The sequence below is a fragment of the Phalacrocorax carbo genome, chromosome 3, assembly GCF_963921805.1.
Source record: "Phalacrocorax carbo chromosome 3, bPhaCar2.1, whole genome shotgun sequence".
In the NCBI taxonomy this organism is placed as follows: domain Eukaryota; kingdom Metazoa; phylum Chordata; class Aves; order Suliformes; family Phalacrocoracidae; genus Phalacrocorax; species Phalacrocorax carbo.
Window position 1 is genome coordinate 62,396,343 of NC_087515.1, and position 27,158 is coordinate 62,423,500.

The window sequence follows — 27,158 nt, forward strand, 5'->3', positions numbered from 1 at the left end:
CACAGCAAAATCCGAAATAACTTAAGGACCACTCCTCAGCTGTGGGATGTCCTTTTGTACCAGCTGTAAAGAACCTCAGATTTCAGAACACTCAAGTCTAGCCAGTGTGACCAGGTAGTTAGCAAGCAGGGAAATCATCAGGTGCATGAAAACTTCCTTTGCTTTTTCTCTCAGCTGAGAACGAGCCCAGTTTGACACAGGTAAGTGTTCTTTTACCATTTTGTTTCTGTGTTTCTAGAAACCAAACCAGTGTTAAGATTTCACCTACTCCCCCTTCTAAATGGGATGAGACAGCCAATGGATGACCCGTGGTAGAAGGAGTCTAGACCAGCAATGCATATGCTGTTTTACCAGTGCTAAAACTGAACTCGGAAGACTCAAGCAAACGCTGGATTTGGGCACAGCAGCCTACTTTCATGGCATCAGTTGCAGAACTGGAGCTCTAGTGCACAGTGCATAGCACAACCAGGGGAAGCATAGAAAATAAGTACTCCAAATTCCTCTGCAAAGCCACAGGAAAGCTTTACGGTTGCCAAGCTACTAATATTGTCAAAATACGTATTTTCCCTTTTTACTCTGCCCATAATACACTGTGACTGTGAAAATGGGCAGAAATAAAATTTTAAAAATAATAAAAAAAGAAACCCCAGTGATGCAGGTTCACACTGAGCATGCAGACCAGCACGGGAATATGAAAATGGAGGGGACCACAAGAGCTATCAAGACCAGTCCAACACAGTAGCAGACAATAGATGCTTTGCTGTGGGAAACAGCACTTCTTCATCCTAGGGATGCTTAGGTGCTTCCTGATAAGCTGTAAAAAGGCAAAGGTGCAAAAGACAAGTGTGGTGTGCCAGAGGGAGAGAAAAGGAGAGCCAGAGGTCACACAGCTCCCTCTGCAATGTGCTGAGAAGTTTGTGTTGCTTTTTCAGGCAAGCACACGTCAACAGTCTTTCAGGATAGTGACAGCCCTCTTCTCCATTAGCAGTCTGATCTACTGCTTGAGGTAGCACTTTTTGGTCTGGGAAAAACCTTAAAAGCAGAGCAAAGGAAAAGGAGATCACAGACAAGAGGTAGCAATGCCACAAACCTGCAGTTAAACTCTGATAGTAACAATGATGCTAACTTCTGCCTTCACCTTGTTCACCCCCAGGGTAGTCTGAAATGGTTGCACAACCTACCTGCATCCAGAAGAGATGCACAAACTTTACCACTTGGGAGCCATCTGCTCTACCAGATGAAAAAAGCTGAACTTGCCCTCAAGTTTTCAAATTTAAATTAAAAAAACCCAAAGAAATCTAGCTGTGTTTCCAAGCAGCAATAAGGCAACTTATCCCAGGGCAATCTTTACCTCAGCTGAGCTTTTCATGTCACTGGCTTAGTAAGGTACACAACAGTTAACTGCGTGTTTCTCTGTCACAACGGGATTGCAGGGAGAAACAGACTTCACTGATGTACACACAGCATTACTAATGCAGCAGAAAAACACTACTCTTAGAAAACTGCTCTTAAATAGTAGCCGTACAACTGCCCCCCCACTCAAGCAGCATATAATTAGCTTCTTCATGGTGCAGAAGAAAGAGTGAGGCAGGCTACCAGCTGAGAGAGGGAGACAACCCTACCACCATCCTTCATTTTGGCACAGGAAGATGGAAATAACGCTGACTATTCTTCCTCCTTTAGCATTTCAAAGTAAGACTCTAAATGGTACTGAGCAGTACATCTACTTTTCCAATATTATACAATATATATATATTATACATTATACCTGCCCACTCTACTTTGCAGACAAGTTTCCTCAACTACAGTATTAAAGAATATATGCAACACTTATGGAATATGAGAGTTTGCAAAGGTGACAGAAACTCATGTGAAAATGAAGTGCCATATGTACAATTACTCCATCTCCTCTAGTATTCATGTTGAAGAATGAATGTTCAGAGCTAAAACAATGAAAATTAATAGACGTTACATTATTTTGAACTGGTATATAATCAAGTAATGTAATATAATGATCATCACCTTCAGATGCTGATGTTGCGAAGTAAATTGTTCACCTTGAGGGGCCTCAAAATCTTGCTCAAGACTTCATCACAGTTAATTTGGCCCGAGAACTTCTCACATCTAGGTAAGAAAGTATTTTTCCCCACTATCTAGACTGTATGACCTCAGAAATTGCCAAGATGCCCTCACATGCCACCATGAGACCTTCTTTCGCTTCTAAATAAGACAGGTAATTCATCAGCACGGATAACACCTCCAAAACCATGGGCAGGGTTGGACTGAGGCCTGTTTGCATCAATTAACATCACAGTCTTCAAAGATCCTCCAGCTAGAAGCAGAAAAGCTGTGTCCCGAGCTGGATGCCGTGCATATGTAAGACACTGCATCACACCTAACCGGAGCTGGCTAACCAGCCTGGGTGCAGCCACCTGTACTCATGTGACTATGCTATTTACTGGTTCAGATTAATGTCGGCCGGGCAAAAGGGACCACACCATATAAACATGCTCAGAGCTAGCTCAAGGACCTCTGGCATGGTGCTGGTTACACAGAGCAGACATGGCCATTGTGGGATGCTAGAGGAGGAAGACAAACAAACAAACAAAACACCACTGAGGTTTGTAGGAAAAGTGGGCTCTTCCATTGATTCCTCTTCCCATTTTTAACCCCAAAGCCATCCTTGCTCATAAATTTTGTGATACTTTATGCCTCTTGAAGCCACACATGCCAAAGTAAACAGCCACTTTGACCTCTTGCGGGCACCACTCAGAGCCTTAGGTTGTTATGTCGGAAATTCATGTTTATGCCTTACAGAAGTCATATAATATATTCACTGTGCTAAGTGACACAAACTAGGGAATTTAGAAGTTACATTTGGCAACCTGCCCTTACTGTGCTCTAATTATTTCTTAATATCCCAATTTAAGGGCGGCATATTGGCCCCAATTTTAAATTGTCTGGCATTTATAAGTTTGTGTCACAGAATTAATGTTAAACAGTTTTCAGATTCTTTATTGAAAACTGCTGATTGTGTATTGCCTGACAAAGCAGAATGTCTCCATTAGAATAATGATTTATGGTAAATATGGTAGTACTAAGGCTGACTATTCTGGGTATTAAAATGCATGGAAAAAATCCATTGAAAAAAGTGTTATGTGAGCTGTCATAATTTGTCAGTTTAATATCTTTGTCATTTGCATTTCTTTTTAAAATGCCAAGAGCAATTAAACTTTATCCCACCACTAGAAGTTGCCAAATTTCACTTGAAATTAAAACAGAATAATGCGTCATGTTAGTTATTTTAATAATATTAAACAACAAAAACAGAAACAGAAAAGAGAAGAAAAGGAGACTTATATAACAACTGTAGCTACAAACAAAGCAGCTAAAATATACAGGCTGTTTTTGAGATACACACAGAGACACAAAATCCCTAGGCTTCCTACCTTAACAAACCTGGACAGTGAGGACATAGCAAAGCCTATGGTCTAAATGTCAATAAGCAACCCTCAACAACATGCATTTTCTGCTGGTTTGAGATTGCCATATTTTCAGCTCATCTCTCCACACGGGTTCCTTGCAAGCCTCCATAACAAAATACCCCTTGCTTTTTGGACTGATGCAAGTCCCAGTGAGAAAGACAGAAGGGACTTGTGAGTCAGCAGGAGCTGGAGCTAGGACGAATCGATCACAACTTTGTTTCCTGTGGAAATACCAGCTGCTGTCATATTTGTGTTTGAATTACATTGTGCAAGGCTTCTCCTAGGAATGGTCAAACCATGGATTAAAAGATTGTTTCTGGGATTGTCTCCCTCTATGTCTGCCTCTCTTTAGAGACATAGAATTGTCTTTATCATTATGAAATAGCCTGTTGCTATTCAGAAACACATACAGTAAGTTGTGAAATATGCAAACACAGTAATTTTTTATTGTTTCATTACAGGAACGGCGGTGCTGAGCAAACTAAGATTAAGCAAATATTTGGCCCTGGCCAAATATTCTCCCAGGCCTTTTGCTTTATTTGAAAATTGGGTGTGACCAGGGACCTAATGCTGCACTCAAGTCCGTTGTTTGAGCCATATGTTCCCAGCAACTCAGACACCCCATTGCTGACAAGTCTGGGTCGAGTTTGTTTCCTTCGGGAGGGAAGCAGCTAACCATAAACATCATCCCTACTTTTGCTCCCTGCGAGAAGTCCTACTGCTGCTACCACTGCCCCCACAGGGTCCTTGGAGAGGATGCTTTTGTACTGGTCTCAGTACAAACCACATTAGCTTCTGTCTCCCAGTATCTGCAGAAAAGATGGAAGTTTTTTTTCAAATGAATATGGCTACTTCTTTATTCTGGCATCTCCAACAGTAAATGGGACATCCCTTCCAGTGCTGAGCTGTGCCAAGAGCGAAGCATGCATAGCTCCTTGGGTTTGGAATAACAAATCCGGGTGACCCATCTCCTCTGACACCCTGCCTCTCCACAGGGCACTAGTAGGGGCTGCTTGCTTTGGCCCTGGGAGCCCCCCCATGCTCACCCAGGGGCTGCTGGGCCCCACCTGCCAGAAGGAGCAATTAGAGAGCAACTCAGCCCCTTTACTCTGGATTTATTTCTGTCTGCTGGGAGGTTGCTAGGTATTCTTGAAATCCTAAGCTACTTATATTTTCCAATTATACTTCAGGAAGAAGTCTCATAAATGTTTTATGTGAAAATATAAAAAATGGTTAAATAGTAAGACGGGGGGGGGGGGGGGGGGGGGGAAGACTTTTTTGGTAAAATTCCATCCAGTCTACTTTTAGAGCCCAAAGCAATACTTCTGCAAGTCACCCCATAATTAAGCATAAAATTTCCTAAAAGACTCACAGTTAGAGACAATGAACGATGATTAAACAGCAGCAGACTAGATCCTTATTATCAGCCACCTGCTCTTTGGTCATACAATCTTGCTTTCCCCCCTAGCAGATCACTTGCAGCCCCCTCAGTTTGGGGTATTTGAAGCCCCTGGAGCACAGGCTGCTTTTCTCAGAGTGATTTGCACTGGTGCCTCTCTTAATACAACCTTTCCTCCTTGGGACTGCTCTCTCATGCTGTCAAAATGGCTGGCTTCTGCAGCTATGGTCTGGTCCTTGCTAGAAGTGTATGGCGAAGTGATACCTGTCAAATTTGGTTTTCTACTTCCGTACACAACACTTGCTTCTTCACCATAGGTGGCAATGATGAATCAGAGCCCAGAACAGGGGTCTGAGGGCAGTTTTCAAAAAAACCCCATACAACCAGCAGATGCACATATAAGGCATGAACTGAGCACCTGATGGTCTGATGTTTTGCTAGCTTTTATCAGAAAACAAAACGAGAACTTATCAGAAAATAAAATCTGTATTATACCATCTCTCCAAACCAGCAGGAGCTCATGGTGCGTCTTTAGAAGAACTACTGTAGCAACTGGAACAGTTGCTTAAAATATCATGAGTGTGTCAACAGAGTGCAACCACAGTGCAACCACAGCATTTCTAGCTAAAAAGAACCATTTGAAGTAGGGTGGGTGGACCATCACTACATTAGAAGATGCACCATCATTTTAGTCCTACGTGGTATTTGGTTACTTCTAGTGCAAGCTCCTATAGAGTTATTCTGGGCTACACATTTACAGACTTGAAAATAACACTGGAAGCAACAGCATCACAAGGAAGTTTAACCCTCACAGAAATGTTTTCCAAGATGATGGCTTTATAAGCACACTGTTCCAGCTTCTGGGTAAAGGGGCATAAGCCATGAGTATTATTCTAAAATTAGAAGAAGAAATTCAACTTTCTAGCAAAGAGTGACCTGTGACACACTATAGCATCTGCTTCCACTGAGGCCATGAGTGCAAGTAGGAGAAAAATAAAGATACACAATGTAGTATAAAAGAGTTGATTATTGCTTTGTATTTTAATGCCTATATGCAAACCATTTTGTGATCTATAGAACATGTCATATAAACCCAATAAAAGTCAACATGGCGTCACTGATGATATCCACAATTTTCAAGGACAATGAGTGAACTTATACATAAGAGTGAGGGGGAGAGGAAGGAGATGCTGTTGTCCCATCCAAAAACATCTTCCAATTGTTAGAGAGAACAAGAGAAGGAAAAACCCCAAGAACACATACACAAGTCACTTGGGCAAGGCACCATCAAAGATCAAAACAGAAGCTGCCAGCAGGACCCAGCTGATTTTGCTGCTGGAGTTTGGAGCTGTCATACGTGTCAAGAGCTGACAAAACCACTGTTACATCATCACTTTCTCCATTGCAAGTGGTTTTGTTTCAGTAGGTTTCCAAATTGATAGAGACAATTCAGCCAAGCTTAAGCCACAGGTGGCCAAGAAAACAGGCAACCTTAAAACACACTGAGGTGGTTATCTAGCCTAATCCTGCACACAGATCACCTGGGCCACATCAGAGAGTTTTGAACACAGTGAGTTGATGAGAAAACCAGGATCATAATCTAAAGCTTACCTCCCAGCTTGCTCTTCTAACTACCTGAATGTTTTTCTCCCCTACTTTTTAAAAAGATGCACCCTGTTTACCTTGAATTCAGGTAAGAGACTGCAAAGTATCTAAGGTCAAATCCGTAACCAGCATTCAATCCCAGCAGTCTTATTTTTAAAGGATGCTAAGTAAATCCTATTGACTTACTGAAAGACAAAAATGACCAGTTACTTCAAAAAGCAAGGGAATTACAGTCAGCAAACAGCTTCCTAAGTCTCTTACCCTTCCTGCCACATGTGATATCGTGCAGAAGGCGGCTAAACCAACACTTGCTCTTCACCCTGTCCAACCACATTTTAGGCCTCAGGTTAAATAGTCTTGCTTCCATGGAAAGTTCTAAGTTTCACTACTGGTCAAATATGAAGTTCGATGTGTTACTCAGAGATGGGATATTCAATGTGCAAGACCTCCAGTCCTTTTAAAACAGATTATTTACCAGAAGGCATAGCCTGCAGCCACAGCTGTAGAGCCTGCATAATCCAGGGTAACAATTAACCACAGCTACCTCATTACTAATAAAACAATATTCCAAGTGCAAAGAAGTCATATAAATCCCCAAGAAACAAGGCCTCCTGTTTTTGTTCAGTTATAGTATGCACAACACAGCACCTTGCTATGGTGCCATTCACCCTGATGAGAACCCTCCCCCTCAGCTTTTGGCACCTCTTGTTGGCATGCTCCTGGGGTATGAATGAGTGTGTGAGACTTGTCCACTTTAAGGTGAGACGCCTGCCCAGGCAGGACATGGCTGTCTAGGAGCTCTAGGGAAAGAAATGATGCCGCTCTCACTCCTTCTTACAGGAAATCCCCCCCAAAAAGCATCACTTGGGAACACGTCTGTTTCCGCAGCTTCTCTCTTCCTGCTACCGCAAGTTTCTTGCTACTTTTATATTAACTTTCTTTCCCATGAGTTATTTTCAGCCCTTCCTTGGTTTTTAAAGCCAGTTTTATTACATCATTGCTGTTGCAGGGCTTGATGTGTCTGGCCCAAAGCAGACGTGCAGCAAAGCCAGAGCTCAGGGCCTACCAGTGAAAGCAGACAGCGGGCTGCTGCCCACCCGCCCGCCCTCCCCTGCCTGTAGTGGCAGGCATCCTTGCACTTGAATACCTGCAGCCATCCCATCAGAAACAGCTGATGCCAAAATAGGCAAAAAAATACAACTAGAACTGTCCTGATGTGCCATACACAGATAGATGAATATTTTATTATTATTCCAGGAAAGGCTTTTAAAAGAACACACGAGACAACGACGATGTGGATCTGCCTTTGTATACAGATTAAAAATATAAGCAATCTGACATTTAAAGGAAAAGACTTTTTAAATTAAAACATTGATTCTTAAAACCATGGAATAGCACAGAACAAAACAGCTAAAGGGTGCGCAGGTGACCTATTAGCAACACTGATCTTTTTAAATAACAGTTTTGGCCAGAAAATTATTGTAACGATGGCACAGAAGATGAGTGATGAATTACAGAGATATTTCTGTTATGCAGAAGAGAAGATGGAGTTTTGCCCAACAATTATCCATGGTTTGACTTTGAAAGTCTCTTTGGCGGCATGATGAATTTAATAACAAAGGCCTGATTCACTGACACTGATAACCAAATTGTTATTTCCAACACTTGGTGGCTGAAACTCGCAGCTGTGCTAATATTCTGCAGTTCTGTATCACCAGAAATAGCATTTCTTTACGAAGAATTCAGGCAGGTATCCAGTTTGTATACATTAGCATGTTTACATTTCAGTTGGTGAACTGCTGAAGAACAAACTAATTAGGTAGTTAGTTTTATGGGTGCAGATATCCTGCTCCTTTCGGTTCAATCTCCTAAGCACCCAGACTACACCATGTGGGTTTTCAAAGTTGTGCTCACATCCCTGTAGGAGCCAGGGGGCACGGGCCAGATCTACAGAGGTATTCAACTGCATGGTCCCCACATTGGCACCCAACTCCATTTGGCTGCAATTAGGGATGAAGAGCCCCAAAAATACCGCTGCACACCCAGCCCACTGTAGACTTCCTGGAAAGGGATTTATTCCCTACACTGCTCAAAGCATGGAATTGGCTGGACTTTTGGAAGAGCTGCCTGGAGAAGAGACTCCCATGCCACGTGCGGGGCTCAAGCTTGCTGGGGGTTTGGCCAGGCTAACCACAGGCAGCGAGAAGCTCACTGGTAACCACGGTGGAAGCTGGAGCATGGCCTTACCCTCTGCCATGACATCCTCACTAAGGCTTAATTCTATCTGTTGTTATGTTGGTTTGGTTTTTTTTTGTTGGTTTTTTTGTTTTGTTTTGGGTTTTTTTTTTTTTTTTTTTTTTTTTTTTTACAACTAGCTTTTAATTCTCCTTCCAAAAGTATTATTTTAACTAATTTCACCTGTATTTATAGTGTTTTCTTAAAAAATGCAAAGTATTGGTCACTGTTTCTGCATTTTTTAAAACATTGTCTGGAGTTATTCAGCAAACTGGTGTTATAATAGGCTTTGAGAGTAGTTGGTAAAGTTGTGCAGAGAGCAAAGCCTTACATATTTTAACTTCCAAATTTTGCAGATAGCAACCAAATCGGAATCTTCCTAAGGCAAAAAAATATATACACACGGGAAAAACTGTTTCTATGGTTTTCAGATACTAGATTCCCTCTTCACCCCCCCCAAAACTGACCTTTAAAATAAATGTGACTCATTCCAGAACAGATTCTTATAGCTGGATTAAAGTGATAGCTCTGTCAAGACTTCAATAGTATTAGTTGTTGATGCTGGGAAGTTTAAAAACCTGGAGGAATTAGCAGGTCTGCCTGCCAGGGTGTCTCTTGCCCACAGGCATTCTGTGCTGGAGAACATGAATCCTTCACCTCTGACCAGAAAATTCTGCCTCATCATGGAATATCGAGCACACATCTTTATAATTTATTATATGGAGGTTTCTTAAAAGCTGGCCAAAGCACAAAGTGCAAACAGTATTCCTAATGTTATTTATTTCTCAAAAATGAACATTATACTAGGACCATGTCAGTTTTTAAGTTCATAGGTACTAGCAATGTAATTTTCCATGATGCCAACATTTTAATTTCTGGGAAAACTTTTTTTTTCCTTTTGTCTTGGGCTTTACAGAAATAAAAGCAGCAAGACCCTTTAATCTGTTTGTTGCAGAAGTCAATAGTAATACACTTGAGAGAAGATTGACCTGGACAGCTTAACGGACACAAGTAAGAGTTTTGCTATTATTATTAAACCAACAGCAAAACCCCCCCACCCACAAAACACCACAGAAATAATCTGCTCATATACTATCACTGCTGAAATCTACGGTAGAATATTTTTTTCACACACTCTAGAGGTGGTCATCACTTTTAAGGTCAACATTAGACAAATCTGGTGATTTGAGCAGGTTTCAATGGGCACCGCATCTACTGCGGATTCTGTGTCCTAGTATGTATTGTACTAATACCAATAAATCAGTGAGACACTGACATGTTCAAGTTTTACAGCAGTCAAAGCAACATGCAAAACATCCATCCCAAAGAGCTCTCTTTATGCTCTGCTTAGTGCTACAAGGTAATGCAAAAGGGAAATGCAAATAATGCATTTCATCACAGATGCAACATTGGTATTAGAACTCCTTAGAAACCATGAAGTGCATTATTTGGCATGAAAATGCATGATCTAAAGTTGGAACATCAAAGAAAACAATTAAAATTGCAAATATATTCAATATTTTGTGTACTAAATATAAAAGAGAGCAAGGCATTATATGGAGAAAATAGAAACGGCTTAAAATAAGACAGGTGAGAGACATGCATTATCTACTTTTTGTTAGCTTTATTAGTTACCTATCCTATCCACACCTACTGCAATCTGTGAGAGAGATTTTCCTACTAAAGTATACGAATTTTTCCCTTCCTGCCACATGTCCTGCATATAGCTTCTGAAATAACACTGAAAAGGCAGATCCTATGCTACAGTTTAAGTTCACATTTGCAGGAAACACAGACTTAAAACAGAAAAAACAGACTGCTAAAGGGTTAACAACTTAAGTGTGTCACATTTTACACAGAAATTTGCTTTAATAAAGGACGCTGAAAAGGAAGAAGCCACAAAGGCTAAAGAAACACATTTCCTGCAGCAAGTGAGACAGACAAACAAACCCTGCAGCTCCACTAAGAATGAAGATCTGTTTTATTTCACTTACCAGCATTGTCCATTTCCCCCCCTTGGTATTCAAAAAAGCAGAGTTCCCCAGAAAAGCAGCCGGTACAGTCTCAGTCTCGCTCTCGTTAATGAAGCTGGCTGCCCTTCTGGTTATTAGACCTTGCTGGCAGTCAGAGCATACTTCATGCACTGACTGCAGTAGACATCACCAGGAAATTTATATCTCCAAGGATGACAAACAGCCATTAGCTCCATTATAGGCTGATTAAGATTGTGTGAGCCTATCAAGTAGACACTTAAATTCCCCAGGGTTTTACCTCTTTGGGGAGAAAACAAAAGAACTCCAAGCCTATAATATGGAATATATGTTTCTGAAAAGTAAAAGTAATGCTAAGGAGGAAAGGTTTAATGGGTAGGAAGGCAAAACTTTAAATAAAAAAGGGATACATTACAGAGCAAAGGGCTGTGATTTATCAGTGACGCAACAGCAAAAGTTTTAAGGAGAAAAAAGGGGGAGGAATCGATGGCTGAGAAACTGTTAGGTTAGATTACAGTTTGCAGCCATTAGCTTTGGCTGTGCTTTAAATCCTACAAGTTCTGCACCTGATGTTCCCTATGGTTTGTGAGAAACACAGATTTGCTTATCTGCAAATGCATGTCAATATATTAATTGCCTGGAGACATTCAATATAATTATACTGTTCATAGCTGAATGCAAGGAAAGGGTGAAAAGTAACTACAGGGCTTTACTTCTTTTAAAGTCAAAGTAAAAATAGACTGGATGCTGGAGGGATTAGACTCAGCAAAATCTGAATGGTATATGCTGAGGTGAACAGGTATTACTTCTAAATTTTCTACACCACTTGAGTGTCAGATGCACAGGCTTTCCCCCCATATAAATAAACAAACAAAACAAACCAGTGTAGACTCCTAAATATTTCTCTCCCCTACACTTCTAGAGTTTCTTCCTTATAAATGAAAAAATATCTTATTTTCAGTCTCTCCCTTGGCAGCAGCAAGTGAACAGCAGCAGTACAAAGAGGGTACTAGGAAATTTGGGTTCCATCCTCTGTTTTGGCACTGATTTGCTGTGTAACCCTAAATAAGGCATTTTGTGACACAGTGTTTGCGCAGTGGTGGAAGGGAGACCATTACACATACTGCTTTTTGTGAAAGAGAATGTCACAAAGTACTGACACTACGTAAATGCCACACAGTATCTTCTCAATATTTTTTCCCTTCTTGTAAATAATTCACTCAGCTACTTCAATCTTCTTTATTGCAATGGAAAAGAAATACAGATTTTTGTGCCTGTATTATATTGACATGAACCCCCTCAGCGCACATGAGCAAAAAAGTACATTTTCCATTCATCACCCCTTCACCGCCCCTTTGATCTTATTTGTCCTTTTTAAATGTTAAATAAATAGAGAGTTGCAGTACTGATCTATTTACACTGATTAAGAAGTGGAGAGAATCAATGGCTGAGAGCTAAAGTCATCAGCAAGAATGGAGAATATCTAGGGCATACTGGATATGTTCTGTATTTCCAGAAAGGAAGTGCTTGGAGGGCTAAGGAGAGACTGAAGATTAGAAATTTGTCACACTTCATATTAAGCTTCTATTTATAAGTAGCTTATAAAGAGCTTATAAAAAATAGAAGTTCTCATAAGCACATTGCATGAATACATGTCACACAGAGCTACAACCACACCAATGCAGAGGGTTAAAAATGATCAATAAGGAGTTTATTCACCTGCTAGATTCTGTATCAGTTAATGACAATTGATTAATGTGCCAATTTATGTAATTGGTTAATGTGTATCTGATGAAATCTAGTTGCAAAGGAGCACTAAACCGGAGGCTGTGAGTTGGCCACCTGATACATGTGACCAGTTTTCTCTAACTCCTCTGTGGGAGGTAGCTGCTTGGAGAGTGCTGGGTTCCCGGAGAGAAAGTAAGGGCTCTTAGTGGGTTTTCAAAGCCCCACAGATCCTGGAGAGAGCTGGGGGATGTACTGCAGCACCAGCAGACTGCTTGGGAGGGAAGAGCAGAGGATTGTGCCTTTGTGGCAGGATGCAATTGCTTAACTATGGAGCCAACCAAGGGAAGAGCAAGCTGCTTGCGTAAAAGGAAGAGATTCCCTGGTCTGGAGATGGGGCTCTGCAGAGCTGCAAAACCTACAGGTGTCTGACTGAGCCCAAACAGCACGAGGGTCGGTGTCAAAGCCACCACAGGGCAGAAGGGTGTATGCATATCTTAAATCCTAGCAAGTAAGCAAGTGTCTTGTGCTGATTAAAGCTAAGAGAGATCGTTTTTGAATCCAGTTAGTTTCCTTTGAGTTTCATTTAGGCTGGGAAAGCAGAGCTACGCACCTGAGCAGCCACCAGGCAATGCTGCAGTTAGAGGAAACCAGTACAGACGCTTGTGGCTGGGGATACAGGTGGGCAATAGCCTGTGCCAAAGATCCCAAGAATCCACAAGAAGATGCAAAGCTGCACCTACTTAGACCTGAGGGCAATGAAGAGCTCCAGATGGTGACTCTCTCTATGTGGCTGGCTGGTCCCAGTGTAGGTACAATGGCTGAACACCATTTGCCAAGCAGATGGGCTTCATGGCGTCCTTCAGGGTGCTGGTCCCCCAGCCAGGCAAATGAGAAGACGTACGGAAGCATACCACAGCTCCCATACTGCCTGCATGTGCAAGTTTCCTTCCAAAGAAGCTCTGGAAGATGGTAATATGTACCCACATCCCATCCTGACATGCAATTCTGATATAGTCACAGCCTCCAGTCAGCTGAGGATCAGGATTGTAAGGTGCTAACTAGAGTATGGGAAGTACCAATTACAACAGCTTGATAAGCATTGAGTTTGGGTGCTTCATCAGGGCTGTGTGACAGGTAACCATTTATTAACTCTTGAAAGCTAACTATAAATGGAAACTTAATATGATACATGACCTAAATCTCTTCCATTTGAAGAGAAAATATCTTACCAGGAACCTTCCAAAATCAGAAAACTTTACAAAATGCATAACTTATTCTTTTCTTGTAGGTAATTAGATTATTGCATAGACATTAACAAACATGTATGATCAGATGCTACTATTATAGAATTAAAGCAATGTCTCCCTGACTGCACATGGGCAAAAGAAAGATACAGATACTAGGTGGGGCTGAACACTTGACTGCAATTGTTATTTAAAGGTTAAATATACATATAGTCCAAGCATAAACTTATTTAATTTGTGAGTACAGAGCAACCCCATCACGATTCATATTTACATGACACCAAAATACCTCAGTCTGTTTAAGGGCAATTTTGGGTAAGGGTTGAGAAGATCAGGTCTGCACAGGTCCAAAGCTCTCTGCTCCCCTTCCCAAAATCTCACACTTCATTAACCTGTATCCCAGTTTTCCTCAGCTATGAGGTGGCCTTGGCTCACAGTTCATTTTGGTCATAGGCACTTAAGTCTTGGATTCAATTCCCTGCTCAGCCACAGACTTTCTGAATGGCTTTGGGCAAGCTCCTCCAACATCTGACCTCCTACAGGAACGGCTCATACCATGCTCAGTCCCCACACCTCAGCTGTGTGAGGATAAACACGCTGGAGGTTGTGCGAGACCCTGGTGGTACAGCGTTAAGAGGCGATAAAGCAGCTAACTCAGATAATCAGTGCCACCTCCTAGAGAAGAAAGCATTATGGGGTGCATTAGAAGCACCGCTAATGACACAGAACCCTAATGATCCCGTTCTTCAATGTACCTGATGTACACAGCCTGCTGCAGTAATGACATTTCACTCCTGGGAAAATCGATGAGGATTCACAGAGGCACAGCAATCTGCCCAGGTAAGAAGCAAATAGAGAAAGCAGGCTAAACAGACACCTCAGCGCCCAGCCATCAAAACCACTTTGAGTTGACAAACCTGCAGAATCGATGTACAGCTTCAGCTGTGGTGTTTCCAATCATGACAAAGACGCCTAAGAACACATTTAGAAAATGTGAAATCTGGCTCAGCTCAGCGCAGATTTGTCACTGCAAAGATCTGACTCCGTAGGATGCCATTTTGGGCAAAATGTTTCGCTTCCCTTTCACTGTGTCTGTTTCTTCCCACACAGAAACCATCATGCAGGTGTCTCTGGGAGAAGCTGTACTTGTTTTTAGATGCTGTGGGTTTGTATAGTCAACGCCAACATTCTATATATACAGCTTCATGCAATTCTTCTGAATATCCACCAAGTCCCAGGGCAACAACCAGGCTGAGTACAAGAGGTCCATGGCCCTCCAAAAGATGCTTCCTTCTGTGAAGTACACTTCACAGTGGTGGGGCAGTTTCACAGGGAGGGAGGGAAGGACGGACACTTTGAAGGCATGGGAATGGCAGCAAAAGATCCGGGCTCTGCTACAGACAAATCCTAATTTTTCAGTCGGTAATGAAGATTGCCACTTACTGCAAAAGGATGCTTCACAGAATGCACCAAAATCCTTCATTAGTAACACCTCTATAAATACACGGTTGCTAGCTGCATTCTTCAGGCTTTAGGTATATGAAAACCATCTTGCCTCTGGCACGTTCTTGAAAATTGCTGGGCAAAAGGGAAAGCCTCTTGACAAAGGCCTGAATCATACGCATGGAATTAGGTTTCCCTGGGTTAGGGCTGAGGGTTCAGCATATGGCAGGACTGACCTCTAGTAGAAGCCTTCCCTAAGCCTCAGCAACAATTCCCAGAATCACCAGGAGAAGGTTTTGCTGAATGCCTTTTCCCCATCTCACAGAGGCGTAAGAGTTTGAGAGCAGGACAGTAACAAGGATGATCTTTGCCTGGGAAGAAGCTACAGTTCAATCTAGAAATATTGTTAATATACCTCTATAAGTGCAGAGGATGCTTTATTCTGCTGAGCAAACAGGAGCCTTTTGTTCCTTGGGAAGACTTTATCCTTGAACAGCCCAGACAGATGCAGAGGTTCTGACTCTTGCTGAAAGCTGCAAGGGGAGAAGCAACACCACCGAAGTCAACAGATTTAAACTGATAGAAAACAAGGAGAGAGTGGGATCCAGACAGCAATGTGTGGTCCTTGTAGGAGGGGAGTTTCACAGCACAGATGGGTTTTCAGAGGGAGCAGGAAGGGGCTGGGCATATGTTGAGCATAGTGCAGAGAGAGTGGCAGGGCTGAGTGAGGGGAGGCACAAAGGCAGCGAGCGAGGAAAGAAGGGACATGGGGAGAGGTCAAGAAGGAGGTTTCAGCATATCATGAAGAGGGGTGCTTAGTGGGAGATAAAACCAAGGACAAGAAAAATGCCTCTAAATGCTCGATTATTTAAGTAAATTCTAACTTGTTACTGAATCCCTGCTTTTACTAAACACATATCTAGACAGAGGTGTGGTACATGTTTGGTGTCACTCATCCAGAGAGAACAGCTATTTATAATGAAAGGGACACTTTGAAAAGTCTGGAAGAACAAACATATGTTTTTCTCCTTTAGTTTTCCCACTGATCCTGCTATGGAGTCAGGCAGCTTTGCACATGCCTAACTGCCTACCTAGCCCTGGAAATCTTCAGAGGACTTATTGGACTTGGATGTGCTGGAACAACTTATGCCATGCCCTGACATGACCAAAACTAAATATATATTAAGTGTCTGCTGCTGCCACCATGAGCACAGCCGCACATCTGGCAATGCGAGCCTCAGAAACAAGACATCTAATGGCTTTAAGCATTTTTACTACTATTTAAACCAGCCCAGAACTATTGGCAGGCTTACTGTCTTCAGAGTGCAATTAAATCTACTCAGAGTCAGGTCTAATTGACGTTAAAAATGCCACAAGTCTCAAACTCATCTGTGCTCTCTCCTATCCTATTACTTCTGTACCACTTCCCCTTCTTCCCTCATCCCTCTCTCTCACGGGCACGGGCACAGGTACATACACAAACTGGGCTGTGGTTAGTCCTCCTAGTTCTTCTCTTACTGGAAGGTAAACTCTCAGTTCCTGTCAGGTACCAGACCCAAGTGGGGCTGGAAGAGAAGAAAGGGGTATGGATCCGAAACTGCCACACATCTTCCACTGAACCGTCAAGTATTTGTCCTCAGAAACGAAAAGTGCCCTTCTGTTTGCTTTTAACAATCTCTCAGAATTGAAAATTACTTGAAAAAGAAAATGGCTACTAAATGGATCAAGGCTATGATCTGGGAAAGTGCAGAAGAGTTCTCTTCCTCTCTGTCATAGGAGACTGGGTAAGTATTCTTCTGGGAGAAAGGCTACCAGACCTGGACGGCCATTTGCAATCTCTGGCATGGGTGTTCATGCATTAATGTAACGTATTGCTCACATAAGTGAATTCTGTCAAGCAAACTGAAATAACCTCTCCCCTTTTCTCTTTAAATATCACAAACAAGTGCATTGAAACGCCTTACTATTCCTATGGAAACAGAAATGAGTTCCAACTGAAACCTTACCTCAGAGCATGGCCTTTGCTACCCAGAGTGCCAGGCTAAATCAGGCATAGGAAATAGGGTAAATCAGGGCAAAACAAGACTATTGAGTGTAACTGTAAGGTAGCAGGCTAACATAATCCTCAGTGTTATCCGATAATAACAAGGAATAGAAAATTTGTGTCCATATGTACATTGTGAAATAAAGTCCCTGACCCAAACCCCATTTTATGGGCTGCAGGTTTTCCACACCTAGGCTAGACAATTACAAAGCCTGTTTATAAAATGTTCTGGCTTTGAAAATCTGGGAACATCTTTGAATGTTCTGAAACCATCATGATATTTGGCTAGATGCAGTATTTGTATTTGGACAGATTTTTCTATAAAAAGGCAAAACTGAAGCTCTGGATACAAGGACAGCCAGTTTTCGATCTCTGGCTCTGGCTCAGTCATACTGTGGCTGGTGCAGCAACACCTCGCTCTCAGTGTTCAGCTTGAGGAGGATGGCTAAGATGAGCAAAAATGCTTCAGCCAGTTATTGCAGTGTAAAAAGTGAAAACACATATTGAATCATAAGGGACAAGGCACCGAGTAAAACAAAAGGCCTTTTAGTCCAGCAGAGAAAGTTACAGTAAGAAACAATGCTTGGAAACTGAGAACATGCAGTTTCAAATAAAAAAACCCAAGTATCTATTGCAACAGCAAATGTGATTAAGCTACCAAGGCTATCAGTGGATTTTCTGTCTCTGGAGGTCATCACATCATCTTTCTGGATGACAACAATCAAACGTAAGTTACTGAGCTCAACAAAAGGGTAAATGAGAGTAATTTAAGGGCTTGTATTGCACAAGTCAGACCTAACAACATCTCTGGCATTGGTGCTATGAATCTATGTAAAAAGGCTGGTCTTTGTTATCCTTGCTGAAATGAAATACCAAAACTTTTATCATGCCTTAGTAATAGATTTACAAAACATTTTACCCTGCTCTTTATCTTGGGACCTGATTTCTACCTTCTGCCCATCACTTTTCCTCTTGCGTGTTCTGCAGGTTTCTCTCTTGTAAACTTATGTACAGTAAAAAGAGATTTAACCTTACTGAGAGGTATAAACATAGCTCTTTTTGTTTTGCCTTAAAATCTGCTAACTAATGCAGTGAAGGAAAACCAAGGTAAAACAATATATCCTATTCTGAGGATCTAAGGTGGCATCCCACTCACAGTGAAGCCAAGAGCAAAACTTCCACTTCAGTGGGGTCAGGGCTTCATCTCTGGACATCAAATATGTTGTTAGGCTTATGTTAAGGATAAGGGAGATTCTGGGTACGTCAGTTTGTTTTCATTGGTATGAGTGAAAACACATGAAGAAAGACTTAAGCAATTGAATAGAAGAGTGCATTTGAGATATTCATCATCATTTGTTGTAATCCCTCTCTCCCAGTCAAAGTGAAATTTAGGCAAGTGAGAGCTAGGTAATTATCACTTAAATGTCAAATGCCATCCATAGGAAACTGATCAAATAAATACTGAGAAAGAAAAAGAAGTCTTGCAAAATCTGAAGGCTGAAGAACAACCGCTACCATGAAGTCATGCGCTGTACATTATGCAGTCTACATTTAGCCAGCAAACCTGACTGACTCTTTAGAGGTTAGTGTTTTGTAATTTGGTTCATGAGACAGAAAACTGAGCAGACATAGATTAGAAACAAACAGGAGACACTTGACAAGATCCACTACAGAGAGGTATAACTTCAGCTTGTTACCTTACTGTCTCCTCCCCTGAGGTCTTGCTGGTTATCACATAGATCTCACTGTTAACCTGCATTGCTTTTGTACTCCATACTGCGCATTAAAAAAGTAAAATCCATCAGCCAGAAGTTACCATTAAATAAAGGAGCACTGTTAGGTGTTGCCAGATGTTCTGTAGTGTTTGAAAAGGAGAATGGCAGAGTGAAGCAGAGTTAAGGAGAGCAAAGGACACTGCTTGAGTGTGTTCTCCCAAGTGCGTTTAAAAAATACCTATTTATGTATACTTATATATAAATTTACTCTCTACATTACTGTACTGGGATTGCACTTTCACTTAATTGCAACTTCTATTCCACATAGAAGGGATTCACTTTACCCACATATAGCCCAGGTTATGGTGTCCATATGAGCAACTGGTATCTCTACGAGGCCTGATGGAATTAATGTCTCATCTCTTCAAGCTTAGGGTTACTATTACTTCAGCCCCTGAGTTTCCATGGAGTTGCAGAGACTACTTTCCTCCCTCATGGCCAGGAGCTCAAGCTGAATGGGCTGTGTAACAGTGAGGCATGCCCACCGTGCCTGAACAGGTCCCTCTATGTCATGCAAGCACAGACCCCTGAAACAAAACACTCACCTTTTTCCCTGTGTCTACTTCACTTGCTACTTCCTGATTCAAAGTGAGGTATTTATGAATAAGAACTTCCTCTGCTTGATCAACCTGCTCAAGGAATCCAGCTAGACTAGAATCACAGCTCCAGATGCTGCCAGTACAAGGTGCTTCACACTTGCACCAAAGGATATTTCTTTTCAATGGCTAATAGTCAGAGCCCGATGTCCCTTCTCAAGTGCACAAAGTGTGGTGAATCAGTTGTCTGTTGGTGTATGTGTAATTTAACTTGTCAGCCACATGAATGTCTCTATCTTTGACTTTGGCTACTCTTATCCGTAACTGCTTCACATACCATATAGAGGATCACTTTACCTCGTACAGCTTGATGATTTTCTAAAACCAGCAACAAAACAGATATTCAAATGCACCTCAAAGGTAATGAAAGGACAGGTATATTTTAATTCTTATAAAATATATAATTGCCCTGAAAGAGGCTAGTTAACAGCACTAGTTATTTTTATTGTGATGTGATAATTAATACGTTTGCCAGAACTTACTGCAAAATCTGTGTGACAAACACCAAGCTGAACTGAGATCAGCAAAGCACATCAGACAAATTGCCAAGCTGGAGATGTGCCATATACAGGTGTTGGGAAAATATGCATTAAAGAGAGCTTGCTTTTGCTGAATGAACAGACAAGGTAAATGTTTTCCAGCTCAGGGCGCAGCTGTCTCACCATAGGCTATACTCTCACTAGACCATAGCTGGCCAGTATAGCAGAAGGAAAATGGAACCCCAGAGTCATTTCAGGTACCAATGCTGGTAATTCAGCACCCTGAACTTTTTATTCTGAGTCAAAACTCTAACAGTGCTTCACTCCATCATCGAGCCAGAGGGTAAACTACTGTTAATACAACATAAAAACTTCCACTGCTGAGAGCTGTATTATGATGAACTCAACAACTTGTTATAAATCTGGTTCAAATTGCTTGGATGCTTTGCCCAGAAGCATGTGTGTCTGGAGAAGAAGGGCAGAAAGACCAGAGAATTTAAGTGAGGAGGCAACAATGAAGCCAGGGAAACTCTGGAAGAACATCCCAAGAAAAACCTAAGGACCAAATGCCAGCTGAGAAAGACTGAGCTGTGGGCAATGAAATATGTCCTCTTGTATGACTCCTGCTGTCTTCAGGGAAACAGAACTCGGTGTACAAGCAGATGAAGAAATCAAAGACATTCCTGTTTCTATTATCAGTTTCTCCTCCTAAGTGAAACAGCATATAAGGTTGCATAAAAGTTCAAACGGGCCACATACACATGACAAGTTGGTTTGTGATATTTCTTTCCTTCCCTAGATATTACACAAAATACTCTGTTTATTGTAACATGCCTTTCACCTGGGCATCCATTCCCAGGGTGTCATGTGAGGCAGTTTAATCCCTTTTGTGGCAAACAAGTCAGCACTGTTTTCCTGGGGTGGTAATCAGACATAAAAAAGAACTCCAAAGCAACATTTTTACGGCATTGTTCCTTTTCTTTTCCCTTTACAATAGCACTCACTTGCAGTTGCAGTGCCTATTTGGTGTGCAATCTAAGATGCTGTAATTAACTTCTGAACACAGGTCTTTGTATTAAAGCATCAACAAAAGTGTAGGAGGGGAAATGATGTATCCTGCTTCGTTTATTTCTAAAAATAACAAAATTTCATCAGGAACATGCTGCTTGAATTTGCCCAGAGATCGTATTTAGAAATGCAGGGAAAGCTGCCCTCTTGAGAGCAATGTGAAAAAGCTCATTAAAGCTGTTACAAAAGGCAGCTTGGTATTTTAGAGCTGCGTTGCCCTTCTCTTTCCATTGCAAGGTGGTGAGAAGTATAAGCTCCCTTGCTTCGGTGAGGAAGAGAACGTTACAGAAGGTCCCTGACAAAAATATATTTCAAATATTCTTAACTGCATTATTAATATTGTTTGAATTATTAAAATGTAATGAATTTGAAATAGCTAATTATTTCACTGCTGATATCTTTTTCTTTTGCCACTGCAGTCAGCATGGACAATGGGATTACAATGAAGATTGTTTTGTCTTATTCCTCTTATTCCCCATTTTCCATCTTGGTTTTCACGCACAGGCATACTGTCTTTAGATAATTCCCATCCTCTAATTTGCTTTCAGTTTAGCAGTGTGGGTGTATGGCACAATCCCATGCAGCCTTAATCTCCCAAACCTTCTGCTCTCTACTTGTCCTCTCAGGCTGCAGTCTTCAAGTCTGACAAATCCCAAACTCTAAGCATTTTGGTGAAAACTGGAAAGGGTATGTTTCTATGTGGTAGTTTCAGCATTTCTCCAAAGCATTTTTTCAAACATCTTTATTTTAAATCCTTAGAAAACCTCAGCATTGGGCATAAATTACTTGACAGTGATTAACCTCTCAAGCACTTTGGAATTTTACCTGGAATTCAATAATTCTTTCTTTATGTGCCATGGTTATGTGAAAACCAGAGCAAAGGAGTGTGCCAATTGACAGAAAGCTGTATTACCTCCTTCCTTGAACTTGTGAAGACCATTTTGACTCCCAGTGCTGTCCTCCCAAATGCTTGCAACTTTTCTGGCTCGGTAATAGTTGCAAATTTTGCAGATGGACTCCGTAATCCTACATTCAAATCAAAACTGAAGTATTGTGTAGAACTGGGCCAAGGACTGCCCCCTGCAAGATCCTGCTTGAGATGCCCTTTTAGTCTGACAGAAAACTACTGATAAATATTTCTGAGAGCAGTTTATCAAACTGTCGTACACCCACCTCATGGAGATTACATCTAGGTCATGTTTCCTTAGCTTATGTCTAAAACGCAGTCCTATGAAACAGCCTCAAAACCTTTTCAATGTCAAGATATATCAAATGAAGATATATCTAGTGTTTTCCTTCACCGTGCAACTTAGCCCTCCAAACGTAAATCAAATGGATTTACCACACATTTGCTCTCATTTAGTTGTTGGCTTTATTTTCTTCTCAGTACTTGCCAATTGTTCAACATAACTCATTCTGGAACCTTCCTGGGGTGAATTTTAGTCTAACTGGCCTCCACTTTTTGTTATAAAACACCACACTGAGACCAGGGCACTGACAAGCAACACTGATTTGCAAAACACCCTCCCAAAGATCCAAGGTCATCCACCAATGTATGTGCCCTGAGCCCATGCAACAAGCTCAGCTCCGCCGCCGTGCGGCAGGGTTCTCTGCTGCAGCTCTGCCAGCATCACCACAGCGTGGTCTGGTAAGCCCTATGTGGAAACAATAACACAGATCCAGGTAATTAATTTTCCTGTTTGGCTTCCAGGGATGGAGGCAGAGGAGACAGCATGGTACACTTACTCATCCCTTCGGCCAGCCCACGTCCAACCCTGCCAGCCGATCCCAGGAAATGGACCTCCAAACATAGTGTTGTGTTGCTACACCAAAAGGAAAAAGCTTCTTCCACATGTGGTGTGGACAATCCAGACCAAGGCGGCTGCTCGGCTGAGTGAGAGCTGTCAGGGATGGCGGAACCCTACAAAAACTAAGCACAAGAACCCATAGAGAGGCCCGGCAAATACAGGAGATAACAACGATAACAACATTAAGTGAAGTGGTTATGATGAGCACAAATAAAAATCAGTTAATGAGGCACATGCTCTGAAGCTGCTGTCATGTGGTTTACAAGATGATATGTCAGAGATGAAGTTGATCTAAAAAGAAGATTGTGCTGGCCCCATGTTTCAATGAGCCCATATAAATCAAAGAAACAATCCTGTCAATGCCTACCCATGCGAGAAATCAGGCATGCAGCCTAGTTGTTCTCTGCAGTTATACAAGTCCCATAACATTTTAGTAATTTAACATTTTTTGTGACTTTGTATTCATTTTGCCATGCTTCTTTTGGAAAAAGATGATGTTTAAAGGTAACTAAGCAAACGACATCAATTTTTGAACTAGACCAGTCCACAAAGGGACTCTCCTACTACAGATCTAATGATCACATTTCTACTTTATGAAAGAAAAGTCAAGTGCAATAGGCAAACCTTCTAATATGCTTTGCCAGAACATACAGATCCTATGGGCTTTTATGTCCAAATCAAGAACTAAATAATTTTGGAAGCATTTTGATCAGTTAACCTAAAAAGACGCATTCAGATACTACCTTGTACTAAGGCTGTGACAAGCGGTGAAGAAGGCCACCTTACTTATTGCATCCTTAGTTAAATGTTGTGTCTGAATCCAAACAGTTTAGTGCATAATTTTCAAACTGGTAATAAAAAACCCAACTATGCTTTTCATCCTGACATTGGGATATTATCAAATACACATTTCAAGACCTGGATGGCACTACACCATGCGTCCTCCCCCAGAGTCCAGGACATGAAGGTCTTCCACCGTGCTGTACGAGCAACACAGCCTGCCCCAAAACTTTCAGAAAGCCTGTAGCAGTCCTGGATATTCTTGAGCCATCGGGGCTGACACTCACCAAGCATCCAAGCATTTCTTGTGGGGTGTTGTGGGGTGAGGGAGCTTTGGCTCCTTAGTCTTACAGATGCTGCAATGGCTGCTTGGTGGTTGCTAGAAGAGTATGACTGCGAAAGACTTGTACTTGGCTGGGACCTGGCTAATAAGAACTACTCTAAGGGTCCTTCCACACCCCCACCCCTCCCACCCCCACCTTTATATTCATCTGCACATCTATGTGGGAGGTGGCTAGGACTTACAGCTGTAATTTACTTGACTTCTGGTTTTGTTCATACTACTTTAATACTACAATTTTATAGGGCACGGATTGCATTCTATAAAATGACACAGTCATTTTTCACTGAGTCACTTTTCATGATCATTTCAGGCAGTATTGAATAAATAATTGAGAAATGTTTTGATAGTTTAGAAGAGTGTTCTTTTCATGTTTCATTTGGAGATATGGCATGGGAAAACTGCTTTAGCTTACTTTTAGCCATATATCTAGTGTCTATACTTTTATTATTTCATATAGAAAAAAATTTCTGTGGCACACGTACTAACATACATGAACACTTTGATGTTATCTTTGATACTTATGAATTGTATATGACCCACTTAACATTACTGCAGTGGTTTTTGTGAAATACAGTCTAAAAGCAAAAATCTAGCCAGGCCCTCCTCCTCCAAGAATAAATAAAGAAAAAATGAAAACAAAAGTTTTCTTCTGCCATAAAATTATTTTGAGGTTGGAAAGAGCGAGTGATGTATCTCTTTGAGGCTTCTGGGGAAAGCCTTTCTAGTGTTGGAGTTTTCAGGCTGTGAGAAGGAATTCCTGTTTTCAGGCTCTTTCAAACCAGTCAAAGGATTCTGCATCTGCCCATAGAGCTGCATACATCAAATCTAAATCTCTAGCAGGCCAGGAAAACATCAGGGTAAGCAATACCTATTTCAGTGCACAATGCCAGTGGAGGTCTAGATGTGTATTTCTGAACACATTTTATAGATCCCATTGAGTTTGGTTTTAGAAAAGACTACTTCAGGTTCAGCACATACAAAAATTTTAGTCTGATTCTTTTAATGGCTTCTTTTTCAGAAGACTACATAATAAATGAACAACTCAGCCTGAAAGTCTGCCTTTATGAATTTACTGTGGATCAGGGTCAAAGCACTCTGTACAAGTACTGGAAAACCTGGCTTTAATTAAAGCTGACATCTCTCATAATGAATCAATGTCCAGGTGTGCAACAGGCTGTCGGCAAAGAATAAGAGCTTCTGTTAGTTCCCAAACAACACAGACAACAGATCTTGCTCACCTGCTCCTCAGCGTTTTCTTTGACAGATCAATACAAAACCTGCAAGCCCCGACCAAAGTACAGCAGAATCAATACTACAAGGAGATCCAATTTCACCAGTACAACCAATAATGTCAGGCTTGCAGCATTACCTTGGCTGAGGGAAGAGCGATGGATGATAATAAAATTTTGTGCTTTTTAAATATGCAATTTATGGATTAAAAAAGAAAAGGGTGGGGGGCCTTCAGGAAATTTAAAACACTGCCACACCATCCCATCCCACTCCAGCTTCGTGCTTTTAAAGACAGCCGAGTTTGCATTTAAAGACACTGAAACTAATGATGACTCTGCCATGACTTCATCCGGGAAGGAGCAGAACCAGCCAAAACCAACCCAGGGCAATCTACCAACAATGCTGCAGGAGGGCTGCTCACTTTATATTAACAAGCCTGTATTTCAAATCCTCTCATCCGCAAGCAGGTGGGTGATCCAGGCAAGAAATCGGGCACCGGAGAGCCAGGTTTTTGCTGATCAGCATAACAACCGCCCCACCTAGTGTATCAGCCTCACACGGCAGCATCTCCCTGAGACACAAAATCTCTCACCCGCTGAGATTTTCCCTCCTGCGGGCTCCTGGCAGCCAGCTGTGCCGATGGACAGGTTAAGGCACCTAAACAAATGCATGGAGGTGATGGGTAACGCGAGATGCAGCAAATGGGTCAGAAGCCTGCGGGGGCAGTTGGGAGCATACGGTATAAGGCATATTGCTGGGCTCAGGGAAAGCTGTTTTGGTGGTGACATGGCCCAGTGCTGCAGTAACACATTCCGTGTTTCTTAGCAAAAAAAAAAAACAAAAAAAAAGATTCCTCACATGAGTGAGACTCTCTTCAAATTACTATAAAGCTAACAAGTTGTTTAATGCCACCAACCTACTCATTTGCTGTTTTCTGTTGTATAGTCTGTGTTTTTAGGCTCTGCTAGAAAATCCCAGCCCACGGACAATTCTTTTCATCCCATGGCAGGGCAGAACTGGAGCTGGTAAGGGTTCAACATGTCATCTCTGCTGGCCGCCAGAGGTAGATGGGCTCCTGCAGTAACTGATGCTAGATGGAGAGTATCCCCACTTTTCTCACACTTGGTGGGTGTTGCAGTGCAAAAGATCTGGAGAATAAACATTTTCCACTGAACAGGAATCTACGGAGCAGAGCCAAAAAGTGGTTTGCTGGAGATAAAGTGGAAGAGGCAGGGCAGGATTAACTGATTTCTCTAGATGAAAAAAATCATTTGCTCTGTTTGTATACATAAGGGTGAGATTATCAAAGAACTGTCAATAATTGGAATGAAGGAATTGCTTCTGTTCCTGTTGAGGATCTTTTACATTTTAAGCTCTCTCCATTTTCCTTTCCTATCTGAGTCTGAACTTTTCTCCTCCTTTTGATACCATGATGAAGGACTAGCTGAATGGAAGGAAGTAATATCCCTCACATCAGAGAAGAAAAGCCAACACACTCCTCACTCCCACTCACAGGCAGAAGGGGTTTGAGTAACTGTGCATCATGGACAATCCCCCCATCTTCCTGTCGTTACCTAAGCAATAAAGAGCCCAGGCAGAGCTCTCATCCCACAAGGACACCCTCTCACATAAAGCCAGGCTGCCTGGAGCCCCCCATGTCATCAGTTGTACCCTCACAGGGCTTTCACAGGTGTCATGATTTTGGCTGGGACAGAGTTAATTTTTCTTCACTGTAGCTGGTATAGTGTGCTTTGGATTTAGTATGAGAATAGTATTGATAATACACTGATGTTTTAGTTCTTGCTAAGTAGTTGCTAAGTGTTGCTAAGTAGTGCTTATACTGGTCAAGGACTTTTCCAGCTTCCCATGGTCTGCCAGGGGCACAAGAAGCCAGGAAGGGAGGGT

General features: G+C 41.8%; 1 protein-coding gene across 3 annotated transcripts in view; it reads right to left on the reverse strand.

Annotated features, from left to right (window-relative positions):
• The window catches only part of PHACTR2 (phosphatase and actin regulator 2), a 143,417-nt gene that overhangs the window by 102,425 nt on the left and 13,834 nt on the right, over window positions 1-27,158 (reverse strand). Inside the window, exon 1 of one of the 3 annotated variants that reach the window (XM_064447126.1) lies at window positions 10,719-10,775. The exons of the other annotated variants lie outside the window; for them this stretch is intronic. Coding sequence (XP_064303196.1) covers window positions 10,719-10,731 — 13 coding nt within the window. The 5' untranslated portion in view covers window positions 10,732-10,775. Of the gene's footprint in view, window positions 1-10,718; window positions 10,776-27,158 lie in introns of those variants that run through there. 3 annotated transcript variants of the gene reach the window in all.